We start from the raw sequence: 19,340 nt of genomic DNA, 5'->3' as shown, positions 1-19,340 counted from the left end.
CTATTCCCGCTTCTTTATAATAAAGACGAAGTTGTCGAATGGATCTCAGAAAACTAAACAAATATCTGCAGAAAAAGTATTTCCGCCTGGTCACCCTTCAGGAGATACTTCAACTTCGCACATTCGGATTTTATGACGACTCTAGATTTGCAAGATGCAGATTTCCATTTGCCTATTCATACCAATTATCGAAAATTTCTCCATTTTACTGTGGTAGGTGCTCACTTTCAGTTCAGAGTCCTCCCTTTTGGTCTTCGTTCAGCCCCAAGAGTGTTCACCAAGTGTCTGGCTCCATTTGCTGCTCATCTCAGGCTTCAGGGTCTGCAACTGTTTACTTACCTCGACGACTAGATAGTGAAAGCCCCATCTTTTCAGCAACTTCAATCTGCTTACAAATATTTCGTTCCCTGGGGCTAACTCTGAATTATCAAAAGTCAGTTCTACAACCATCTCAAAAAACGTTTTTTCTCGGAGCAATCCTAGACACTGTCCAAGACAAGGCATTCTTATCTGCAGAAAGGCAAACGCACCTTATTTCCCTAGCGACAAAGCTAACAGGAAAAAAGCTTACTTCTGTGAGACTTATGAAATCTGTTTGGCATGATGTCCTCAGCAGTTCTAATGGTACCTTGTGCTTGTCTCAGAATGAGACCATTACAGGAGGAGCTGGACAATCAATGGCTCCAAGTAACCGGATTGTTCGATGACCTAGTGCAGATAACTCCAGTCATAAAACCAGCACTTCTCTGGAGGCAGTCCTCCAGGAATCTCTCGACAGGGCTTACTTTCTGTTCTCTGATGCCGGATTTCGTCCTCACTATGGATGTTTCTCTAGAAGGCTGGGGGGCTCACCTTCAAGATCTCCGGAAAAAGGTGCAAGTGGTCCAAGGCACTCTCAAGGATGCACATCAATTTCCTGGAGCTACGAGCCATTTCCGTAGCCATACAGGCATTCCTTCCAAGAATACGAGGGTCTTCGGTCCTTATAAGAACAGACAATACTACATGCATGCATCACCTCAACAAGCAAGGAGGCACACACTCCCATATCCTATCGCTGGAAGCACAGGAAAGCTGGAAATTGGTTCTCTCACACCACATCTCTATCAAAGTGGCACATCTTCCAGGGTGTGAACAACAGTCTGCAGATATTCTAAGCAGGAGTTCCAATTCTTGCCACGAATGGGAGCTAGATCAGACGGTTCTCGATTTCATCTTCCAGATATGGGGCAAGCCCAACTTTGATCTCTTCGTCTTTGAAATGAAATGCCAATTCTTTGCCAGCTGGGAACCAGAAAGAGGATCATGGGGAAATGCCTTTCTAATAAGGTGGTCGGGGATCTTCGCTTACACCTTTCCTCCCTTCCCATTAATTCCAAGGCTTCTGATGAAAATGAAAAGGGAGCCATGCCGTCTGACCTCTTAATGAGCCGGTTATTCTTAGAACATTCTTTTCAAATCCTACTTCCCCAGCTGAAAAAGCTCCTCATTCATTGGATATAAAGAGATGTCTCAAGTTTTATTTATCACATACCAAAAGCATCCGAAGATCTTATCAACTATTTGTTTCCTATGGTTCGCTTCACGGGAGTGCCATTGGATAAAATTTGCCACGCTGCAACATGGAAAAATGTACATAAATTTACGTGCATTACTGCTTGGATTTGGTTACAGATGGTGAAGCAGCAGTAGGACAAGCAGTCTTACACAATCTTTTTCAATAAGGTAAGCCTCTGTTTTGGAGGTGCTTAATTAATTAATTTCAATTCTGTGAATTTTGTTCACATGTTATTGCTATGCTTTGCATGCTCTTGTATAGTCTTGTCTGTAAATATATATATATGTGTGTGTGTACATGCATATCTGTTTATTTTGATATCTATTAGTTATTTATATGGTACCCGCCATACTCTAATATTACATTTGAATGATTATTCTTTCAATAACTGCTGGCTATTCTGATTCAAACATGTGAATCTATGAAAGATCCAATACTGGATAAGAGAACGAGTTACTTACCTGTAACTTCAGTTATCCAGTATTGGTATCTTTCATAGATTCACATGTGACCCTCCCTCCTCCCTGGAAGGCTTCCCTTCTTATTTTTATAAATACTCTTGTCACTTGTGCTAGAAAATCTGAGGGTCTTGCCTCTCTGTGGAGTATTCTAGAGGGTGCCTGTGTCTGATTGGCTGTGTTTCAACCTTGGTTCTTTTTTACAAAAAGATATGGATGGGCTACTGCAATGACTGCAATAACTGTGCAATATATTATTGCCTGTGATGATATGAATTACTACTATTATAATTTTACCGTGAGACTCCCAACACAACGGCGGGGATTATTCAAGCATGTGAATCTATGAAAAATACCAATGCTGGAGAGATAACTGAAGTAACAGGTAAGTAACTCGTTTTCTTGTCCATGCAGGCTGCATTACAGCCTGCATGGAGAACATGCTCACCCCTCCAGCTCCTGACTGAGCGCCGTGTCATGGTGCACAGACCAATCACAACGCTGCATTGCAGTGTTGTGATTGGCTTAGGGGTGGGAGACTGGCTGCCTGCTTCCTGTTCCTGTTGGAGGCAGGAGAGAAGGAGCAGAGAAGATGCGGGACCTGGCTTGAAGGTACGTTTTTTTATTGATTTATTTCCTATCCCCCCTGCCCCTGCGCGATACCCAGACCCCCCACACCCTTCTGTGACCGCCCTGCTACCTGCGAGCCATGCCGGCCGTGACTGGTACTTAAGAGAAACTATGGTTGGGAGGCAGGTTTTTTACTTCCTGCAACCCATGTATGTATCAGATATCCATGCACTGTAAGAATGTCACATACATCTGTCTGTACGAGTAATTACCAAAATAACGATTTTAAATAGCACTTCCATTTTTTTATTTCATTTTTTATAGCACTACTCATCCCAATGTAGGATGTCAGAGCACTTTACATCAAACACACATTATACAAAGACAATATGTCATACAAGTGTATAAATATAAGACGATGAGGGTTACAAGGTGTGAGAGTCTCATACAGTGCTTATTGGTAGGCATTATGGACCACATGTATGACAGAAACATCTTGCGAGTTCCTAATTGTGATTTTGTGACTCACAACTAGGAACTCGCAAAATGTGATGTATAACAGTGTCTCAGACACTGTTTGTGATTCCCAATTGGGTTGCAAGTGCCCTGCCTCATCAATATTCATGAGGCAGGTCGCAATTTGCGACCCTTTGGGAATGGTCTGTAATCACAGGGATGGTGGCTTGCTGGGGTCAACAGACCACCATGTTTGGGATTGCTTTTTAAATAAAGCAATTTTGTTTTACTGAAATGCAGACTGTTGAAAAGAAAACGGGATGCATTTTTTTTAAAAAAAATGAAAAGCTACCTTTTAATTTTTTAATAGTAGGCAGTGGTCTGTGGGACCCAAAAATGTTGGTGCCCATATTCACAAAAGTGAAGGGGTCCTTTGGGACCCCTTCCCGTTTGCGAATGGGTTACCGCTACCTTCAAGGAGTCGGTAAAATATTAATGTTTTGCGACCACATTCCGGTTGCAAAACATTCATGCATGGTCCTGCGACTCGCTATTAGGAAGGGACACCCTTGAAACGCCCCTTCCTAGCACTGACTCATAAAATAGGGTTAGTACATGCCAAACGACCCTTTAGTGGTTGCAAACTGCCCGATTCTCCGTCACGACCCCTAAAACGTGTTGTACATGTGACCCTACATGTTAAGAGAACATGGTTGGGAGAAACACAAAGCCAGGATTTAAGATGTTACTCAGTGGTTGGGGTTGTCTGTACCAATTAGACTTTATTACTTCTCAAAGGAAACCTTTTTAGTTACCTAAGAATAATGATATTGAAAAAAATAGTAAAGTTCTATATGCATGTCTTGCGGTTTGCATCAGCTACTTGATGCTGGTTCATAGCTCACTGTAAAATGTTAGAAGGACTGCAAATTATGAACTACAATTAACAGAAGGAACTCTGTGTCAAAAGCAGTGACCCACCTATCTAGGTACATACAATCTGTGATTTGCATGTTACATGATGTGGTTTGCCGCAGGCACATTAACCTGTTATGCTACTTTATGAATCAAAACTTTGACTACACAAGACACAAATGGCTCCAACATGAACATTAACTACCAGAGTCATCTTTCCATTATTAATATCCCCTCAAAATTGCTGGTCACACAAATATGTCTGCAGCGGGTGCCTAAATCTCGTGAGATATTTTAAATGCAGCTCCTTTGTGGCCGATTAAATAACCCACAACACACGTACTGTCACGATTCTCAGTGTTGCCAATTTATTTGCCAAACAGTGTTAAAAAATATTTGTACGTTGACTATCAAGCTCGCTTTTCATGACTCCGCCCCTAGTGCACTGACACAGCCTGAGCTCCAGTGTATGGGTTCCCGGGGTAAATGTTTTCCAGTTCCAGCACTGCCTCTGAATCTGTCCCTCTTGGCAGGAAGGGGAAATTGGCAGCTTCGTACCAGCTGCAGAAATTTAACGCCGATGTGAGGCAGCTTCTGGAGTGGGTGCAAAGTGCGCAGAGCTTGATGGAGAGCGGGGGCCTTCCCAAGAGTCCGGACGAAGCGGAGACAATGGTCGAGGAGCACCAAGAGAGAAAGGTAAGGCTGCGTCTATGGGGCAATGGCGCCCTCTGTTGGCAAAGAACTATAAAAGTAAACGCAACCGCATTTTTTTGCACGTGGATCAGATGTTTTTTCACTTCAGGTAACACACCTAAAGGTCCCGAGCGTTTAAGCACGTTTTATGGCAATTTCTTGCAGGTTTTTTTGCCCATATTATATATGGCACTTTGTGCCCATTGCTGAGTCCTTAATAGTATCCTACTCAGGCCTATAAGTGGAATGAAAAAACTGGGGAGGGGGGGGGGGGTCTCTCATAGGGGCGTAGCCGATGTATGAAAGGGAGTGCCTTAAAATCACGTAAGCTAAAAATCTCTGCCTAGCATAGTGTGCCGCTCGACTGGTATTTTACTGCTTCTTTCATTGTATCCATATTGTAAAGAAATATTAATGCGTCAGTTTGGAAATGATGAGACTGTGAAAGAGCTATAACGAGTCTCTGTGAAGTTACCTTAAAGGCTGTGAAGGGTGGTACTGCTGCAGAGTTAAGATTTTTTTAAGATAAACTTTGCAGAACCCAGCCCACTTAAAGCCCCGATGCCCTCCCTGAAGCCTGAATGCAGTGCTGCCTAGCCTCTGCGGCCCTGGAGCTTCTTATTTTCCTTCATTCTTTCATGGCCATTAATAGACACATTTTGGCAGTTTATTTTAGGGATGGACGCAACATTGAGGATACAGCATTTGGACACCTGGACGTAACATAACTCGCTTAAGCATGGCCTGACTGAAAAATAAATATTAAAAGCATACCTACCAACTTACAAAATATTTTCACCATGTGAGGAGGGTGGGACCTTTGAGGGGGCTGGCCTGGTTCTGAAAGCTAACTAAGAGGCACTCTGCCCCTTACCAAGCCCCCCACCCCATCTAAAAAACACAAAGAATCACCAAGGCTGCCGCTGACGTCCAGGTTGGGACTGAGATGGAAAATAGGCCCCAGCATCAAAAACAGTGGCCCTCTTTTTCGAACCAGTGGCCCACATTTACAAATTGGGTTAGTTTTGAACTTGTACAGACACTTTGTACTGTTGCACTGCAAGGTATGGAAGGATGCAAGCATATGTGGTTGCTGCAGTCAACGTTTGTGGTAATATCAGAAAAATCAACAGTAAAACCGCCCCACCAGACCATAAAACAGGCCCACAAAAAGCCCAAAAATGGTCCACATACTAACCTGTCAAACCATCCCTCCTGGCACTGCAAGATTGCCCTAAAGGCCAGGGAGGAACCCCCCTTCCGGTACCATTTCTGCCTAGCAGCATGCTTGTTAGTGCCCGCCAGGCTCAGCCATGGCTCCAGAAGTTGCTCCATATATCTGCAGCCTGCACAAGTACTCCCGTGTTGTATGACATTGTTGGGACTGAAAGGTCCTCTGCATGGTAAAGACACATACCTCTGCCCTAAGTGCCCAACTGTACTCTTATCGAGATCCCTATTGCTGATTTTATGTCATAGCGAACACAGACCATGTGTGTGCCATGACATGGACCTGTCTCATGGACTGCAGTCTTGCCTGACTGGGAGTGGTGCACAAAGAGCTATCTTTATAGTGGTGGAAGGCTACCACCTTCACCAGGAGTTAAGCAGCACAAGCCCGGTGGTAGCAGCATACTGTGTAGTGATCAGTAGTAGCGAACAGGACATTTTTACCCTTTGTCACTAGAGTGAGGCCTATAGGCTCACTCACCTTTTTAAAAGTACCATTGCTGTGTGCTTAACTCACCTCTGCCCTACATCAGGTAGAAGTGGAAGATCTGCGTAGTGCAGAAGTAGTGTCTCTGCCCTGGTTGTATGTGTGCTGGGAAGGGTACAGCACAGGGATAGAGGAGTACTATTTAGTACATGTGTGCTTAGTGCATGTACTGGGTGTATGTATGATTGTGAGGACTACATGATATGAAAGATGTAGTGTTGTGCAGTGCATGCGCAAGAGAGCATTTGCTGGGTGTATGTGTATTTGCGCGGGGAACAATACATGAAGGGTGAAGTGTTATGCAGAGCGCCTATGGTGAGTGTGTGTACTGGCAGAGTGTGTGTACTGATGGCACATGTACATGTAATAACACAATGCATGGAGGTATTGGTGCTGGCCAATAAGTGTCCTGTGAATGTACACTGAGTAAGTGTGTCTTCATTGGTACATTATGTGGATGACCCTAGGTTCCATTTTGGGAAACCCAGGCCAGCCTGGTGAAGACATGAGGAGGAGAGGAATCCCCCAGACAGATTTGTGTATTGCTGCATTCCTGTGAGCTGGGTTGGACACTCACTGGGAAGGGGAGAAGGAAGAGGCTCTCTTTACACTTCAAAAGACTGCTCTTTGATACAGTGATAGATCACAATGAAGGGGTCTAGACACATCTCAAGATGTGAGATGGGGCAGATAAGGGAATCATAAAGAGTAGGGCTGGGGGGCTGGGATTCACCTTTTGATGCACATATCACTGTGGCTGATATCCAGGTGTGAACTCTGGTCACTTCCATGAGCGGTGTTGTGAGACATTCAGCTTCAGAATATTGCCTTCTGTGACAGACATCCTTTATGAGGAAAGAAGAAAGAGAGATGTGTCCACTTCAAAAGAAGCAGAACCCTACAACTTCAAAGACTCAGACCCTAAATCACATTTGGTGTCTGAAAAATAAATTTAAGAAGGGGGGGTTGAGTCACCAAAAATGTGTCAACTGTCAAGGAGCCAGATGGGCTGTGTGAGAAGGGGACGCTCTGCAAGAGTTCTGCCTGCGACAAGGACTGGGGGCCAAGGCCTGCTACTTTCCCTGCTGGGTGAGGGGACGCCACCCAGGGAAACCAAGACCACCTGCCCTAGAGCCTGGAGCACCAGCACCAGCCTGCTGGCCAAGATTAGTATGTCCTGTGAGAAAGAAGAGCGCGCTGGAGGGAGCGAGGTCCAGTGGGGAGCCCTAACGTGAGGACTCCCTGTGCAAGTTGTGAGGATTTTTCTGTGCACTGATTGGGCAATAGGCTGTATACAGGACTGTTTTACGGTGCCCCCCATATACCAGGCTATGTCCGCCATAGACTGAGCCAAGTATTGTCTGCTGTGCGGCAGGCGCCAAGCCCACACAACCTCGTTGTGTTGAACACCTGAGCGACTGCCCCCTAGTCCAGGAGGGGCTGCCGTAGTGTGTGCGATTTCACCTGACAAGTCTACGTTGCATCCGGAAGGTACCGCAGCAACCCTGTGTGCTAGGAGGGACTGCTGGGACCAAATCACCAAAGACTTAGGATCGTCAACCTGGACTGGAGTGAGGCTGCGACCAACGGGTCTACCCTCACCTAGAGAGTTGCCCTGCCTTTCTTCCGAGGATCAGGAGGACGCGGGGAGGACAACAACATGCCCTCGCAGGACACCAGTCAGGTCCAGAAGGATTGAATTCCCCCTTTTGGGGAGAGCTTGACTTACAGCATCTCTGCGAGCTGGAAGCTGCTCTGATCATGGTGGGTGCTGGCCACGCCACTCCGGAGAGTAAACCAGCACCCGCCTGACACTTCAGTGTGTACCACGAGCAGCCCGACTTCTCCAAGCAGGATCTAATCTCGCAAGTGTCTCTAGGGGTGGATATAACCTGAACTAGGCCTGTGGGCCCGGGGGATTTTCAGTTGAAGGTGCTACGGCAACATAGACACTTTGGACTAAAATCCCGATGAGACAAAGTGAACTTTTGAGTACAACCCAATACCCAATAGTGTGCATTTCCGGGGTGAGCCCACAAGTGAATGCGGAGTAACCCCAAATATGTAACACAAAGGAGAGTGGGGCTGGGATTTGCCTGACAGCTACTAGAGCCTTAACTTCAAGGAGGGCTGTGTTGTTGCTTCTGAATGTCACATTTCTTTGCATGTGTAGAGTTCAAAATAAAATACGGCTTTTTCTTATAAAAGCAAGTATTTGGCTGACATTGATTTATTGTTTGCACTGTTTGCACTTTGGGTTATGAGTTGTGTTCACTGATCTGTATCTACATCCCTCGAGGGAGCCTTGACTACTTGACTACAGCTACCACTCAGAGTCAAGTGCAGAAGGGGTACTTGGCCCAGTTGACCGGCATCCATAGTGGGTCGGGCCCCGGGAAATCAGGAGTAAAAGCCTCCACCAGCACGGTTGGGCCCAGTAACCCCTGCGTGCTCCTTGGACCTCTGGAAGGGGTTCTGCTGCTCACCATCCGCCACTTCTGTTTTCTATCAAACCACGCTGTATTTTTGGTACCTACAGTTTCATGAGAAAAGATTTGGAACACAAACTGTCCAGTGGAGAAAAAAGTCAGGATTGCCCTTAAGTGTCTCAGATATAGCAGAGGTCCTTAGTTTAAGTCACTGGAACCAGGGAACTTACAAGTCGTGTATTACAAGCAGCTTTCTACTGCAGGCACATTAACTCTTTGTGCTATCTTCCCTTAATTTGAACTGAAACGAAGAGCATGCTACACTCTGTTGGAAGTGGGACTTGTGAGTCTCGTACAAACATGTACAAGACTCTACAGAAGGGACACTAATCCACAGAGCTATCTTTCACCCAAGTACTAAACAGGCACATGCCTCTGCAGCAGGTATACCAGTGTTTAATTTAAGTTAGTGGTTTCCGGTGCTTTGCACCAGCACTTAATTGTCAACACTGGCACTTATGACAGTCTGCCACATGGTGGAGGTTGTTTGTATAATTTAGAGAGTAACACAACAACAGTTGTTTATTAATGCAATATACATTGAAATTGCTAATACCAATCCATTCTATAGTTTTAGGGACCTGAAATCATCTGAATGGCACTCTTGTAGTAGTGTGATTGTTAGTAGCTGTGTTGGTGCTGTCACTGGCAGAGCTGATGGGGCAATGGTTGGGGCAAGCTGCAGTGGCCTCCTGACGAGGGTTCTGGCACTTATTTTCTTTTTATAAATTATGCACCGAGGCACACTAATCCATAGAGCTCTCTTTCTGCCATGAGTTTAGAATATATGAACTAACTAGCCCGGAAACGTATAAAGAGCAAGCTTTGGCATAGCCGATAGGTCTCGCTTTTGGAACCTTCTAAGACCTAAGTCTTTAGTTATGCAGCACAATATCCTTGGTGCAACCACATCAACTGTTGAGTGGCTAAACACTTATAAGATCCCAAAGGCGAGACCTATTGGCTATGCCAATGCTTGGTGTGGTTGTGTGTGTGGTTGTGTGTGTGGTTGTGTGTGTGTGGTTGTGTGTCTTTGTGTGTGTTTGTGTGTGTGTGTTGTTGTGTGTGTGTGTGTGTGGTTGTGTGTGTGTGTGGTTGTGTGTGTGGTTGTGGGTGTAGTTGTGGGTGTAGTTGTGGGTGCGGTTGTGGTGGGTGTGTGTGTGTGGATGGATGGTTGTGTGTGGTTGTGTGTGTGGTTGTGTGTGTGTGGTTGTGTGTGGTTGTGGTTGGGTTGTGTGTGTGGTTGTGTGTGTGCTTGTGTGTGTGCTTGTGTGTGTGGTTGTGTGGGTGTGGTTGTGGGTGAGGGGATGGTTATGGGTGTGTGTGGATGTGTGGTTGGGTGTGGTTGTGTGTGTGGTTGTGTGTGGTTGTGTGTGTGGTTGTGTGTGTGTGGTTGTGTGTGTGTGGTTGTGTGTGTGTGTGGTTGTGTGTGTGGTTGTGTGTGTGGTTGTATGTGTGGTTGTGTGTGTGGTTGTGTGTGTGGGTGTGTGTGTGTGTGGTTGTGGGTGTGGTTGTGTGTGGTTGTGGTTGTGTGTGTGTGTGGTTGTGGTTGTGGGTGTGGTTGTGTGTGTGTGGTTGTTTGTGTGGTTGTGTGTGTGGTTGTGTGTGTGTGTGGTTGTGTGTGTGGTTGTGTGTGTGGTTGTGTGTGTGGTTGGGTGTGGTTGTGTGGTTGGGTGTGGTTGTATGTGGGTGTGGGTGTGGTTGTGTGGTTGTGAGTGTAGTTGTGTGAGTGGTTGTGTGTGTGTGTGGTTGTGTGTGGGGTTGTGTGGTTATGTGTGTGTGGTTGTGGTTGTGTGTGTGTGGTTGTGTGTATGTGTGTGGTTGTGTGTGTGTGTGGGTGTGTGTGTGTGGTTGTGGTTGTGTGTGTGTGTGTGGTTGTGTGGTTTTGCGTGTGACAGTAATACTAAAAGCATCTCAAAATAAAGGAACACAAACATTGAGTTTGTGGAAAGAGAAAGCACGTTGTAAGTCAAACGGGCGCAGCAAAGCATTAACACAACAAAAAAACAAACAAGATCACTTAGCGAAGATTGAGTGCTGATAATGGATACACACAGCCTCATCTTAAGAGTTTGATTGCAGCCAATGTGCACTCAAACCTGCCCCCTCCTTGTGAGTTGCACCCCGTGTTTCATGAGTTGTAACTGCTGCACCCACCATAGCGCTTTGAGATCTAAAGCGCTACATAGGTCTAATCGATTAACCAGTCGCCAACATGCTGTGCTTTTAAAGAGAATGTGCCAAAAGTTTCCAGCTTCCTCATCATGTCCTCATGAAAGCGCCAACGAAAGGACTCCCTGAATGGTGCAACAGACAAGAAGCAGCCGCTGCGATCAGAAATAAACACTGTGAACGTTGTCCAGTTTCACATTAATATTTCCTTAACCCCTTCAGCGCTGCGCGGCTTCCCCCGCGGTGCTGAAGGGTTCGAGCGCGGGCGGGGCAATGACGGAACGGTTCCGTCATGAGCACAGCTCAACCGATGCTCATGACGGAACCGTTCCGTCATGAGCATGGAAGGGGTTAATGTTCTTTAAGTCACAAAACAGTAATACTAAAAGCATCTCAAAATAAAGGAACACAAACATCGAGTTTGTGGAAAGAGAAAGCACATTGTAAGTCAAACGGGCGCAGCAAAGCATTAACACAACATGTTCTTTGATGTTTGATGTTCTTTGAACGAGAACATCAAAGGGGCGTCGCGAAAGTGATCGCGGGCGAAAGTGAAAGTGATCGCAGGCGCTTAATGAGCATGACAAGGTTTGCCAGCCTCTGCTCCTAAGCGGGCGCCCGCGCACATGCACTGTAGCTCTAGGCTGGCCATGGTAGCATTTTTTGAGCCCTCACAAAAAGTCTCGCCAGACCAGCGCATGCGCTGGGTCAGGCGAGACCTAAAAACTCGGTTCGAGACTGCACTGTGCCCATTCCTGGGCACACCCGTCACACGTCATCACATCGAGTTGAGCAAAAAGGGTGAGTGAATTCCTGATGAGTGAGAATTCCTATCCATTTTTGAGTGGCATGCCTGTCTTAGTTAACAAGGCAATAGAGACTTCAAAACACTGTGGAGTTGTGCGTGGTACTGACTCCAACCTTTGCCATGAATCTTTTGCTAAAACCAATAGTTTGTGCTTTTACGATGTTGATCATTTGCTGAGTTCTAATTGCTTCAATTTCATGGTGGTTTTATTCTCATACACGCTTCCCTTTATCCCGCAAGATGAGGTGGATCATTATTTGGGCTGAATGGGACCCTGTTGCCTTTCATCCTCATTGGTGCATGTCTCCTATGACCCACAGTTGAAATGGCGAAGAAAAGTCTGAGCCTGAGTAATGATGGAAGCTCATGCATGGACTTACCACCCCCACACAGCAGCATCCATGTGCATATTAACTCCAACTATATTCATGAATGTCCGTAGCTGCAACTAAATAGAGATTAGCCATGCGCCCATTAGTTGTACACAGGTCCCATACTACTTGCAAGAAAAACTCCACACCACAGGGTGACAGAAACTAATAAGAGGAATGCGAGACTGACAGTGGTGTTTTAAAAAACGAAGAAATACCAAGGTGTTGTAAAGCAGAATTTTTCCTGCCTAGTCCCCCCGACTAGGGGCCCAGATCCAGAACCCTCAAGTACAATTATAAACCTCCTTACCGTCTAAAAAAATCTTAAAACACATCTTTTCAGGCTGCAGTATTATACTCCCTTCTTGTAGGTAGAACAAGGTTACACTATTTTTCACCCAGAATGCAGTCAGAATCTGTAGTTATGAAGATGTTCTATTGTTGGTGAATTGTTATATGTAAAGCATCACATAGGTCCTGTGTCTAGCGACATGCACTATAATTGCAATACAAAATAAATAAATAAACACATCAATGTCTATAACATTGAAATATTCTTCTGCTGGACTTTCCTCCTCCATCAGCCCTTGATAGACAGTACAGAGTAGGTGCACTCATCTGCATTCATCTGCAATAGATTGCCTTAATTATATACAGGTGAAAAAATCCCAGTGATTCACTTTTTACTCATCTAGAATTGTATGTTATGTATGGGCCAAAACATCACCTGTCCTGTCTATCAGCTGTAATGCAGGTGCAGCGAACTATTGGTTAGCCATATATAATATGGCGTCTCTCCTTGTTCCAAATGAAAACAAAATTGGCCTCCTGCCACCCACACCCACTGCTCTGTGCCTTGCCTCCTTACCATACAGAGCTGCGCTTCCTGATCTCCAGGGCTGCTCTGACAGACTCTCACAGAGCCCCGCCAGAGCAGCCTGGAATTCATTTATGAGTAGCAACAGTGAGTTACGAGATCTGAAATCAACTGTTGCTATGTCACAGCAGTAAATTACCAGATTTAGAATCTGACATTCACTCTAGTGTCTCTTAGTGAGAGCCATTCATAGCATACAAAAATATAGATGGATAACAGGGATGTTTTTTACAGAGGGGTTCTGAGTGACATGAAATAGACAGCAAGAGCGAAGCAAATTTACATATATTGCGTTTCAGTGGATTTACTTCCACATTTGTTGGTCAACCTGAAACCCTGACTTATTGTACCAATCATGGGTTCCCCAGTGAAACCCTGGATAAAACAGTAAAAGGCAATATGTTGCTACAGTATTGTTCTCATAATTAATCTGTTTGTAACCCTATTTCAGGCGGAGATTGAGACTTGGGGAGAGAGATTTGCCTCACTCAAGAACTCTGGAGAGAAGCTCAGTAGCAGTGGACATTACGGCACACCTGAGATTCTCCACTCTCTATCCAAAGTGGAGGAGGCTTGGTCAGAACTGGTCTCAGCCTGGAAGGAACGCGATCTAAAACTGTCTGAAGCACGTGACTTACAGGTCGGTTCATGTATGTTATGTCCACAGAAGGGCACTCTACAAGTAATGAAAGCATTAAGCCAATGTAGATATTGAGGCCCTCACGAAACAGTGACATCATAATTTCCACATTAAACAGCTAAAGTATCCTAAAACAGTTTTGGTACAAACTTGTGTGCAAAGACAATAAACAAGCTTCTCTGAAGTCCGGGTCTTAGGAGACACAGAAACCTTCTCACAGGCTCTGTAATGCCCCGTACTCACCGGGACTCAATTTTCAAAGGGGACTTGTTTCCAGTAACTCACTAGCACTGCAAAGTGGTAAACCTGTGGAAAATAGATAAAGATGCATGTGGACAGTAAGCATTGCAGAATTACATTTTCTTACTCGAAGCAGATGGAGCTCTTTTTTCTCTCCAGCCTAGGACTGGTTTTCTGATGGGAACATAGACATAAGAAGAGTGAAAAGCAGCTTCCAAGCCCGAACATTTCGGATACGGAAGATCCCGGTTGGAATTGTACTATTGGATATCGAGATTAGGGAAATTGTGATACCTTAATAGCATGGATGAAATATCAAGGATCCAAATATTGAAAGGTAAGTACCAATAGAGGAAGCATAGATATACTATTCTTAACTCCACATCTACGTGCCTTCAAGATATATACACATATAGATCTTCAAGGTACGTAGTTATGGAGTCCATCTATATGCAAATCAGTCTTGACTGCTCCACTGAGATGCACAGCCCAAATTGCAGGAGAAGACTAGCAACTGAAATGATTCAATTGTGGTATGCATCTGGCTTGCAACTATGCAACCATGGGTGTGTACCTTGAATATTGAATAGGAAACATTGTGGGACCGTAATATTATAGAAAAAATACCTAAAGACAAGTATGTATAGATTTTCCATACCTAACTCCACATCTACGTAAATAGATGAGTCTTTTGGTGAGCTTTCGTATGTGGTTCACAAGACATATGTCCCTCAGCCCTCTCTCTTTCTCTCTTCTGCGACTTCCTTGACTTGGAAGAATCCTCATCCCCATCCTCCTCAGATAGAGGAACATCTCTGGTATGTATAGATGTTCTATACCTAACTCCACATCTACATATGTAGATGTGAAGTTAGGTATAGAAAATCTATACATACTTGTCCCTCAGCCCTCTCTCTTTCTCTCTTCTGCGACTTCCTTGACTTGGAAGAATCCTCATCTTCATCCTCCTCAGATAGAGGAACATCTCTGGTATGTATAGATGTTCTATACCTAACTCCACATCTACATATGTAGATGTGGAGTTAGGTATAGAAAATCTATACATACTTGTCTTTCAGTATTTTTTCTATAATATTAAGGTCCCACAATGTTTCCTTTCGATATTCAGGGTGCACACACCTTGGTTGCATAGTTGCAAGCCAGATGCATACCACAACTGCATCATATCATTTTCTAGTGTTCTCCTGCAGAGGACACAAGGTCCTGCAATTTGGGTTGTGCATCTCAGTGGAGCAGTCAAGACTGATTTGCATATAGATGGACTCCACATCTACGTACCTTGAAGATCTATATGTGTGTATATATCTTCAGGGTACGTAGATGTGGAGATAAGAATAGTAAATCAATGCTTCCTCTGTTGGTACTTACCGTTCAATATTTGGATCCTTCATATATTATCCATGCAATTAAGGTATCAAAATTTTCCTAATCTCGATATTTAATAGTACAATTCCATATATGTGCATATATATTGTCAAGGTACATAGATGTGGAGTTAGGTATAGATATCTTCAAGGTACGTAGATGCGGAGTTAGGTATAGAAAATCTATATATACTTGTCTTTCAGTATTTTGTATATAATATTAAGGTCCCACAATGTTTCCCATTTTATATTCAGGGTGCACACACCCTGGTTGCATGGTTGCAAATCAGATGCATATCACTACTGCATCATATCAGTTTCTAGTGTTCACCTGCAGAGGGCACAAGGTCCTGCAATTTGGGCTGTGCATCTCAGTGGAGCAGTCAAGACTGATTTGCATATGAATGGACTGCAAAATATGATGGAAAGGAACTATTCCCAGAGAATTTGCTGCAGGTTTTGGATGCCAGAGTGACAGCAGATGACAGTGTCATCAGTGAGGCACAGAAAACAGTACAACTCAACAAAGTGCATTTTATTTCTGGAATGAACCATATGCATTCATGGATGTGGTGGGTGGGTACTATAAAAATAAATGTGACCTTTTTCATGTATACTTTTCTGTAGAAATAAAAAATATTGCATAAAGCTTGTGAATGTATTGAAAAGGCAATCAGAAAATCACAAAAAAGTAATAGATACGGTTAATGTCATCTATGGTAGTCCAGGGGGCCTGGGTCCAGTCCTGACAGCCATTTATGGTGATAGACAATAGTTTACAGCCAGAAAGTGTCCATTTGCACCTGACAGATAGCCACAAAAAGATTCCTTCAGAGCATGCATCGTTTTAATACTGTTCAATTTTCTGCCACAAGTACGTATATTTCTGCAATAGTAAACTCCAATAACAGGGGGGGGTTTGAGTGGGAGGAACAAGGTTTGGTTTGGCGTGTAAGTTTTGGAACACCCAAAAAATGGTGTTTGCTGGTATTCAACAATTTATGTCTAATTATTTTCCGCAGATTTCTCTGTCAACTGCACTGATGAGGGCTTTTTAAACTGTAAAGATAGCCTTGGAGAAGGTGTTATAGGCTCTGACTTTAATATTTTTAAGGAAACATTTTCTTTAGAATGCTTATGCAAGTGTTCACTAGACAAAGAATGTTCCTTCGATAACCCATGATGAGTCTTTTGGTGAGCTTTTGTAGGTGGTTCACAAGACATATGTCCCTCAGCCCTCTCTCTTTCTCTCTTCCGAGACTTCCTTGACTTAGAAGAATCATCATCCTCCTCCTCAGATAGAGGAACATTTCTGGTCTTAAGCTTTTGAAGCCATAACAGCAACCTCCCTTCTCTATACTATAAAGTTTTTGAAGGAAAGGTTTGACAACTTTTAAAGTCCTTTCCATTATGAGAAGGGTAGAGGCAGTAAATTCAGTCCCTGTGACACTCCTCAAAGTGCATCCTCTTCTTGCCGCAGGTCCCACAAGGTCTGAAAATACCTTTTTTGCTTGACTCTGATATTTCAGCTAGTCATTTTTAAATAACCAATGAAGAAATTCCAAGAAATACCTTTATATATCTGGTTTCTGACAGAAAATCCTGGATGTCTGAGCAGGGCTTAGGGAGACTCCCTTCAAACGACGTGCAGTCGAAAATCTGAAGGAGTGAAGGTTCTGTGGGGAGTGTTCCAGAGGGTGTTTTCACCTGATAGGCTGGAGTTTGTAATGATAGACATAAATCTGAATGAGACAATTAGTTAGAGATTCCTTACCTTAGAATTACCCCCTGGCATCAGACTGGATCGGGAAAGTTTTTTCGTCAGCAGTACCCCTGTGCGTTGAAAGGTGGCGTCGGTCGGCTCCGCGTTCGTCGTTGGCGGCGACGCCCCCCTCTCGCGCTTACATCAGTTCTTTCTTTTTCCGCGCCAGCCAGGGCAGATCCGAAGAGAGCGGTACCTCCAGTCATTGTTTGACTGACTTTTTGGACGACTTTTGTCGAAACCGTTTTTGAGTCTTTAACTCCTGGTGCACGTTACGGATGCCTGGTTTCAAGGCTTGCGGCTCCTGCAGCCGGCTGATGTTGGTGACGGATCCGCACTACGTGTGCCTGTTTTGCCTGGAGTGCTCTGACTGCTGGACCATGAATCCGAAGTCTTTGCGTGAGCGGTCCCAAAAGCTTCTTGAGGCCTGGCAGTCTGTGCCGTTCGATTTTCCGGTCGCGTGGGAGGTTGAGGGACAGGTCGCGGAGCCACCACCACCACTTTCTTCAAAGTCTTCGCACTCCTCAGGTAAGTCGAAGCACAAGAAGAAGTCAAAGAAGCATCGTCGCTCTTTGAATTCTCCCCTACGGTCGGCCGAAGTGACGAGGAATGCGGGTAGTGGCCTTCCCGCGGCTCCGCGTGCGGAGCCTGAAGGGTCGCCTCCGAGTTTCCCTCCCTTCCCGGGACCCTGAGCAACCCCTGTGCAGCTTTGCACCTTTTACAAAGCAGTACATGCCATTTTTGGGCAGCCCGACCCTGCCGGCGCACATTCGGGCCCCGCAGAGTCAGCTGGGGGCCATGGGCCTTCGACACCGACGGCACCGGCACCGCAGGTTCCCCTTGGATCCAGGCCTGGTTACACCTCCCCCGGCGCCGATTCCACCGGCACCATGTCCGCAGCCGATGCCGGTTGTGTACCCAACCGGCGTCGACCACGGCCTCCACCCTGATGTAGACACGGAGCCGGACCAGGGTGGACCGACGCCCGATCTGGTGCCGACGGGTACTTTTGTGCCCCTGTTCTACCCTGTTTCTTTTAGGCCAGATTGGCAACCAGAGGAAGGTGAAGAGGACTAGGAGGGGTCTGGAGACCCTTTGACTGACCAGTTGGGTTACAAACCGGACTGGAGAGAGGAGCTGGGGGAAGCCAGTGGTCTGGATATCTCACCAGACCTTGGCATGTTGTCTCCTCCTACCGTGGCTATGAAGGAGGGAGCGCGTTATGCAGTGGTGTTGCGTAGGGCGGCCGAGGCACTCAACCTCAAGCTCTCTACTATGGCGGTCAGGACTAACCTCCTGACAGAGGTGCTTCAACCGGCAGCGTGCTCTTCGGAGCCCCTGCTGCCGTTTAATGAAGTCCTAACTGACATACTTTTGGGCACCTGGTCCAGGCCGAACACAGGTGCTCCTGTGGATAGGATTATTGCCCAACGCCACTGCCCGGCACCGGGCGATCCCACTTTCCTCTCCCAACACCCCACCCCTGAGAGCTTTGTGGTCCAAGCCTCCACATCCAAAGGTGCATTCCCTAACGCACCACCTGATAGGGAATCCAAAAAGCTGTACCATCTTGGGAAGAAGATGTTTTCTTCCTCCAGCATTGGACTGCGGTCAGTAAACACCGCATGTCTGGTAGGCTGTTATACACACTCTGTGTGGGATATGGTGGCTCAGGTGCTGCCTCAGTGCTCGGAGGAGGCCCGGGCCTTACTCTCCTGTGCAGTTACCAAGGGGAGAGACACAGCAAAGTTTACCATATGCTGTGGACTGGACACTGCCGGCTCGCTAGGTAGGACGAATTCCACATCGGTAGCACTTCGACAATACACCTGGATGAGGTCAAATGGCTTTTCTAGGGATGTCCAAGCTACCCTTATGGACATGCCCTTTGATAGCCGCCGCCTGTTTGGTGACAAGGCAGACAGCACACTAGTGCACTTCAAGGAATCACAGACTACGTCCAAGTCCTTGGGCCTCTCCACCACTCGCCCTGGGCAGTCTGCTTTTCGCCCCTTTCGTGGCTACGGAAGGGGTGCCCCACCATGTTCCACCCAGGACCACAGGCCGGTGCAAGCTGTTCAGCCCCTGCATGGTTGTGGACTTTTGGAACCACTGTCGTGGGTCTGGGGGCCAGCGAGCGGGCCAGTCCAACACCGCCCCCTCTGTAGCAGCCTCCAAACCCTCCTAGTCCGACCTTCCAGGGCCACCAATCGCCAGTGGGTGGCAGGA

At 45.8% G+C, this 19,340-nt stretch overlaps 1 protein-coding gene across 1 annotated transcript in view; it reads left to right on the top strand.

Annotated features, from left to right (window-relative positions):
* Nucleotides 1–19,340, top strand: part of SPTBN5 (spectrin beta, non-erythrocytic 5) — a 1,776,766-nt gene that overhangs the window by 1,298,708 nt on the left and 458,718 nt on the right. The window contains exons 46-47 of the mRNA XM_085627084.1: nucleotides 4,491–4,653; nucleotides 13,536–13,724. Coding sequence (XP_085483210.1) covers nucleotides 4,491–4,653; nucleotides 13,536–13,724 — 352 coding nt within the window. The remainder of the gene's footprint in view (nucleotides 1–4,490; nucleotides 4,654–13,535; nucleotides 13,725–19,340) is intronic.

Source organism: Triturus cristatus, chromosome 9 (genome assembly GCF_964204655.1).
Source record: "Triturus cristatus chromosome 9, aTriCri1.1, whole genome shotgun sequence".
In the NCBI taxonomy this organism is placed as follows: domain Eukaryota; kingdom Metazoa; phylum Chordata; class Amphibia; order Caudata; family Salamandridae; genus Triturus; species Triturus cristatus.
This window is presented reverse-complemented; position numbering and strand designations above follow the sequence as displayed.